The sequence below is a fragment of the Sprattus sprattus genome, assembly GCF_963457725.1.
Source record: "Sprattus sprattus genome assembly, chromosome: 15".
Lineage (NCBI taxonomy): Eukaryota > Metazoa > Chordata > Actinopteri > Clupeiformes > Clupeidae > Sprattus > Sprattus sprattus.
The window spans coordinates 6,462,779-6,470,278 of NC_137913.1; the positions used below are offsets into that span (position 1 = coordinate 6,462,779).

At 45.6% G+C, this 7,500-nt stretch overlaps 1 protein-coding gene across 1 annotated transcript in view; it reads left to right on the top strand.

Moving 5' to 3' along the window:
* Window positions 1-7,500, top strand: part of abca2 (ATP-binding cassette, sub-family A (ABC1), member 2) — a gene marked incomplete at its 5' end in the record, with an annotated part of 97,220 nt that overhangs the window by 47,849 nt on the left and 41,871 nt on the right. The window contains 6 exons of the mRNA XM_080852043.1: window positions 1,622-1,733; window positions 3,050-3,213; window positions 5,269-5,390; window positions 6,009-6,119; window positions 6,410-6,586; window positions 6,846-7,067. Coding sequence (XP_080708169.1) covers window positions 1,622-1,733; window positions 3,050-3,213; window positions 5,269-5,390; window positions 6,009-6,119; window positions 6,410-6,586; window positions 6,846-7,067 — 908 coding nt within the window. The remainder of the gene's footprint in view (window positions 1-1,621; window positions 1,734-3,049; window positions 3,214-5,268; window positions 5,391-6,008; window positions 6,120-6,409; window positions 6,587-6,845; window positions 7,068-7,500) is intronic.

Below are 7,500 nucleotides of genomic sequence, written 5' to 3' on the forward strand. Positions count from 1 at the left end.
TTATTCATGCTCATAAGACACACACAATGTCTCTCTTATTCATGCTCATAAGACACACACAATGTCGCTCTTATTCATGCTCATAAGACACACACAATGTCGCTCTTATTCATGTTCATAAGACACACACAGGGTCGCTCTTATTCTTGGTCATAAGTCCTACACAGGGTCGCTCATATTCATGCTCATAAGTCACACACAATGTCGCTCTTATTCATGCTCATAAGACACACACAATGTCACTCTTATTCATGTGCATAAGACACACACAATGTCGCTCTTATTCACGTGCATAAGTCCTACACAGTGTCGCTCTTATCCATGTTCATACAGAGACCTGTTGAGAAGCGTCTTGCACCTTGGCTTTATCTGCTGAACATCAGGAAATCCAAAACTCTCTTCCCCAATCGTATTAACCCCCCCGCCCATCTGTATAAACCCACTGCAGTAAGCCCCCCCCCCCATATCTTTGAGGGGGAAGAGCCATGATGCCAGTTTTGGAGGCTATCCACTGCAGTGCTACGCCACTTAGGGAAGAATGAGTGTCAGCATGAAGAGCTTAGTAACGAATCTCCCATGCCAACACACTCGCGTTGCCCTCTTATGGCGCCTGCCAAAGGGAACAAAAGGCTAACGCTTGAAATTCATACCATAAAACATGGCCTTCAATCATTCCTATGGTGGCTCTCCCGTTTTTATTATTTCGAGAGCCATCCATTAGCAAAACGGGTTCATGAACTAATCTGGGCATTTACAGAGTCACTTTGGGTGATGAGGGAGCTATTGGAAGGTCAAATGTGGTCAGAGATTCGTGAAATGCAACACTATTTTGGCCAAATCTGTTGCCACTTAGTGACAGTGAAAACATAAAAATAGGTTTATCGTTATTTTTTGACACAGAATTAGCATTTTCTCTCGTCAAATAAATCGACGGTAGAACATAAGACACAGACAAAACAGAAATAATCTGTCCAGTTGCGAGGGGTATAGGAAGAAAGAATCTGTCCAGTTGCGAGGGGTATAGGAAGAAAGAATCTGTCCAGTTGCGAGGGGTATAGGAAGAAAGAATCTGTCCAGTTGCGAGGGGTATAGGAAGTACACACACCGAGACATTGACAAATCTGCAACTGACATCTGCAGTACTTCCTGACACACCCGTTATGTGTAAAAGGATTCCTCCTTCTCCTTCTTGAGGTGCTCCTAACGCTTCTCCTGTTAATCTCTCCTGTTAACCTCTCCTCCTAAACTAAATCATGTTTCTTCCTCCTTCTTGAGGTGCTCCTAACGCTTCTCCTGTCAACCTCTCCTCCTGTTAACCTCTCCTCCTAAACTAAAACGTGTTTCTTTCCTTTCTAAACATTTCCTTCCATCACCTCTATCTCTTCTGCTTCAACCTGCCATGTGCCACTACTCCCCCCCTTCTACTCTCCTTCTTTCTCACTCTACTGCCCCTCCATCACCACCCTCCCCCCTTCTGTGGCTCTCTACTCTCCTTCTTTCTCATTCTACTGCCCCTCCATCCCCACCCTCCCCCCTTCTGTGGCTCTCTACTCTCCTTCTTTCTCATTCTACTGCCCCTCCATCCCCCCCCCCCCCCCCCCCCCCACACACCCTCCCCCAGCCTTCTACAGTGCGGCCCCCCTCACTTCGGCTGGCATCATCCCCATCATGCAGTCCTTGTGCCCGGACGGCCAACGGGACGAGTTCGGCTTCCTCCAGTACAAGAACTCCACGTGAGTCAGAACCTCTGCGTCGGTCCACACACACACACACGCCACACACACACACACACACACACACACACACACCTACACACACACAAATGCACACACACTCACCACACACATGTACACACACACAAATGCACACACACTCACCACACATGTACACACACATGCACATATACACAAACACACCTACACACACACACACACACACACGTACACACACACAAATGCACACACACTCACCACACATGTACACACACATGCACATATACACAAACACACCTACACACACACACACACACACACGTACACACACACAAATGCACACACACTCACCACACACACAAATGCACACACACTCACCACACACACGTACACACACACAAACACAAATGCAAACACACCACACATGTACACACACATGCACACATACACATACACAAAGGCACACACACTCACCACCACAGATGTACACACACATGCACACACACACAAACACAAATGCACACACACACCACACATACACAAACACAAATACACATACACAAACACAAATGCACACACACCACACATGTACACACACATATACACTTACACAAACACAAATGCCCAAAATCACATGTACACACACACACACACACACACACACACACACACACACACACACAAAAAAACACATTCAAACACGTCTTTCATGACCTCAGCTAGCTCAGGAAAGCCAAACGATGCAAAGGACTCAGAACTCACAGATTTAAAGCTAATGCTGTCTTACAGGGCGCTGCACTGAGACGCTCTGCTAGGGCTTGGGTACTCGCCTTTGAGATTAGTTTCTTTTGCTGCTGGTTCCAAATGTCACGGCTGCATTAATGAGACTCGAGACAGATGAAGAGAGAGCACAAATCAGTTCAGTACAGTCCACAAGATGCAAGAGCTGAATAACCTCAGTGGTTCAGGCGGTGGCCATTTTCATCAGAAATGCATTCTATTTAAAAGGAATTAATATGTACCCACTGGTTTACCTACATTTACATTAGCTAGTGTACATTAGCAATTCAAATTGTCCATCTTTGAATGTCAAGGAATCTTTAATGCTTCTTGAATTTTAAATGTATTTAAATTCTATAATAGCCCTATTCTTTCATGAGTCATGTCTCCTCTGCCTCTACTCTTTCTATCTACATGACTTTCTTCTTCTTCTATGCTCATTTCTTTCTGTCCTCATCCTTTTGCCTCCATTTCATCCCTCTCTCTCTCTCTCTCTCTCTCTCTCTCTCTCTCTCTCTCTCTCTTTCTCGTCCCTGTCCCTCTGTCTGTGCCGGTAGTGTGACTCAGCTGCTGGAGCGCATCGGTGAGGTGGTGGAGCAGAACCACCTGTTCACGTCGGACCGGCCCAGCCTGGGCGAGGAGCTGGAGTCCCTGCAGCAGCACCTGGAGAGCCTCAGCTCGGCCCACAGCCCTCTGGAGAGCCAGTTCAACACCAGCCACGGTCAGCATACACTTATCACACACACACACACACACACACACAGACACCTGGCACACACCCACGGGCAGCATACACCCATCACACACCCCTCCCACACACCCACCGTCAGCCTACACCTATCACACATCCCTCCCACACACCCACGGTCAGCCTACACCTCTCACACACACCCACGGGGGGGGGGGGGGGTCGGGCACTCAATCACACACACCACTCACACGGCCAAGGTCAGCCAACACCTATCACACACACCTCTCACTCACACACACCTATCACAAACACCTACACCTTTCACTCACACCTCTTACACAGGGAATGAGTTCACAGGTCGCTGCCTGCCACATCTCTCATGTATTCTCATTTGGACTACAGTAGAGACGACAGAATGGTCTATTGGAGACATGAGTGTGAGTCACTCATGAGTCAACACAGGGCCAGTACTACAACCAGGGCCAGTGACAGAATTTATTTATTTATTTTTTTCATTTACTAGATACCTTTATCCAGATTGACTTGGAGCACAGATCAGGAAAACACAGAAACAGTATATGTTCTCCCTGGGAGTGGAGCTATTGACCTGATCTTGACCTTGACCTTGACCTGGCTGAACTCATGACCTTGTTTCATAAGTGTAGCTACAGGGACAAGAGGAGAAATGTTCCTTGTCAGTTGTTTTTTCTACCTACTTAACACACCAGCTTCTGACAAAGGCCAAAGTCCTTCTGCATTTATAGAAGGACTACTGGCCTTGGTTAACCTTATACCCACAGTGCCATAACACTGTTTCAATTCACTAACTCATCTCAGAGAGACTCCACAACTATCAGGGTAGACCTCGTCAGCCACTGCGAGGCCCAGACTTAATTACAGTGCCTCTCTCTCAGGTGAACAATTGCCTGGCTCAACTGATAGCATCTTCTGTGCCAACAGCAAATAATTGAATGCAGCCAGTTTAGTGAAAGTGAAGTGAAAGTGAAGTTGAAGTGAAGTGAAGTTGAAGTGAAAGTGAAAGTGAAAGTGAAAGTGAAAGTGAAGTGAAGTGAAGTGAAGTGAAGTGAAGTGAAGTGAAGTGAAAGTGAAGTGAAGTGAAGTGAAAGTGAGTTTAACAGTAGCTGTGGGGAATCCACTGTCCCCAGTAGTGTCCCCCAGACTGAAGATGTGCACACTGTAACAGAGGAGGCCTAACTGAAGATGAGCACACTGTAACAGAGGAGGCCTAACTGAAGATGAGCACACTGTAACAGAGGAGGCCTAACTGAAGATGAGCACACTGTAACAGAGGAGGCCTAACTGAAGATGTGCACACTGTAACAGAGGAGGCCTAACTGAAGATGAGCACACTGTAACAGAGGAGGCCTAACTGAAGATGAGCACACTGTAACAGAGGAGGCCTAACTGAAGATGAGCACACTGTAACAGAGGAGGCCTAACTGAAGATGAGCACACTGTAAAAGAGGAGGCCTAACTGAAGATGAGCACACTGTAACAGAGGAGGCCTAACTGAAGATGAGCACACTGTAACAGAGGAGGCCTAACTGAAATGTAGTCTGAAGGGCTTCTTCTTTTGGTGTGGGGTTGTTTGTCTGGTCTTAGTCTCCTCTGCTGATTATTATAATAGATGGGACACAATAATAAAGCTCCTTTAAAGGGTTTCATAATTTTGAGCAGAGTGAGTTTGATTTGGGTTGCTTCTTTGTACTGCTAAATGATATCTGGAGGAGTATCTTGATCTACATTGCAATCATCACAAATCTTTACTTCTTGAAGGTTGAGATCATAGAGTTTCAAAATGCCTCAGATGTTCGTTTACCAAAGGATTTCTGCAGTGGAGTTAAACGCGTGTATCTCTGTTGCATCCTATCGTAACGGGGTTAAATACCGGCATGCGTGTCGGCTACGTTCATGCTGTCATGTTAATCTGTTATTAAACTTATTATTAAAAGCATATTGATTGTTTAACAGACTGGCCGATTTTGATCAAACTTGCAGATAACTGACGTAGCTATGCTAGGCTTCACAGTGGCGTCAAACGCATGCATCTCTGTTGCGTCCTAGGCTTCACCCTGGGCAGTGTACTGAGGAACCAATCGGTGTTCCACCAGTTCCTGGTGCGGAACCTTTCTCTAGCCAATGACACAGCTAACCTGCTGCTCTCCTCTCCGGTCAATCTGAAAGAGGTCAGTCTCTCCTCTCCTGTCAATCTGAAAGAGGTCAGTCTCTCCTCTCCTGTCAATCTCAAAGAGGTCAGTCTCAGTCTCTCACAGGACAGGACTGATCAGTATTAGGATCAGTATGGTACCATTAACAATGTATAACAATATTGAAATACTGACATAATTAACTATGCGGTTAAAAACGCAAAAGACTAAAAATCATACAACAAAAAAGTTACCCGTTCGGCACTTACTTCTTACCTGTCATGTAGACTCTCTTCCAGGGTCAGTTTCTTTAAGTTAGAAGTGTCGAACCGATAACTTTTTTGTTGTATGATTTTTAGTCTTTTGCGATTTTAACCTCATAGTTAATTATGTCAGTATTTCAATGTTGTTTTCCATTGTTATTGGTATCATATTGATCTTAATACTGATCTCAATACTGATAAGTATTGCTATTAGTGGATGTAAAACCTTATTGCTTAACGAAAATGACCAATGAATGAGGGATGTCTTTGTTTTGTTCCCTTCTCACTGTTGTGCTTCCCCTTGTTTCTCTCTCTCTCTGTGGTGCTCCCTTCCTCTCTTTCTCTCTGTGTGGCCTCTGTTCTTCCTTGACATTCCCTCTCCATACCTCTCCAGGTGTACAACCTCATCTTCGGCTCCTATGCCAAGATGGGCAGTGGAGATGGAGGACTGTCCGAGGGGCTGAGTGGGGCGCACAGCCCTGGAGAGAAGGTCCTGCAGCTGGAGGTGAGCGCTCCACAGCCGCGGGAGACTGTTTGCAGTTGTATACTTGAGATAGTGCCAAGTTCATTTGAGAAAATTAAATGAAGTGACGTAACCGTTAAAAAATACCACCAGACTGTATGCCCTCATAGTCCAGCTCTCTGACGTTCTTTAAGACAAAATAATATAATAATAATAATCAATAATATAATAATAAATAATTAAAAAATAATCATCCCTGACATGTAAATTAATGGTTTGTGGAAGCTGGAGAAACCTACTCTGCCCTCTGCGTCTGTCACCTCTCTCCACAGAAGCAGTTGCTGGGTGGGTGGCGCAGCCTGGAGGGGGGGCTGATCCACAAGGCCCTGCAGGACCCCAGCACAGCAGCTCATCGGCAGGCTCTTCTCAGACTCCTGTCCCAGGCTCTGGGCCTCGCTGGCGGAGGCCTGGGCCAGAAGTTTGACCCTCAGGGACTCAAGGAGATGGAGGTACGTCATTCGAAAAACTGTTTTTCAATATTCAAAATGTAATTTAGTTTCCTTATCATATTCGTATATGTATTTCGTATTATTTGTTTGCACTAGCAGTCGTGAAGGTTATTTTCCAGGGTGTGATGGAAGAGGGAGATGTTTCCTCTCTGATGTTTTATCTTAGTGTTTATTTTTAAATCTGCTCATTTCTGTTTGTTTGTATCGCTCTGCCAGCTGTATCCCTCGAGGATTGACTGTGATTATTCCTGTGCTCTAGGAAATCCTGCTGACTGGTGCAGTGCTCGAGGTGCTCACTTGCGGAGAGGGCGGGCACAGCGAGCTGGGCAAAATCCTATTGGTTCCCGAGAAGCAACAGTCGCTGCTCCAGGCCTATCGGACGGCGGTGTGTGGTGGAGGGGCCGCCCAACGAGCTGAGATATTCGGCGAGATGAGCCAGGAGCTCAAAGAACAGATTGACACGCAGAGCATAATTGACAAGGTACTGAGACCAGATGAGTCCACTAAGAGATGAAACTAAAGGTACTGAGACAAGATGAGTACACTAAGAGATGAAACTAAAGCTACTGAGACGAGATGTGTCCACTAAGAGATGAAACTAAAGCTACTGAGACGAGATGTGTCCACTAAGAGATGAAACTAAAGCTACTGAGACGAGATGTGTCCACTAAGAGATGAAACTAAAGGTACTGAGACGAGATGAGTCCACTAAGAGTGAAACTAAAGGTACTGAGACCAGATGAGTACACTAAGAGATGAAACTAAAGGTACTGAGAGACGAGATAAGTACACTAAGAGATGAAACTAAAGGTACTGAGACAAGATGAGTCCACTAAGAGATGAAACTAAAGGGAGCCATTTCCTTTTTCCTTTTTCTTTTCACACATCCCCAGAAGAGAGCGATCTCGTTTAGT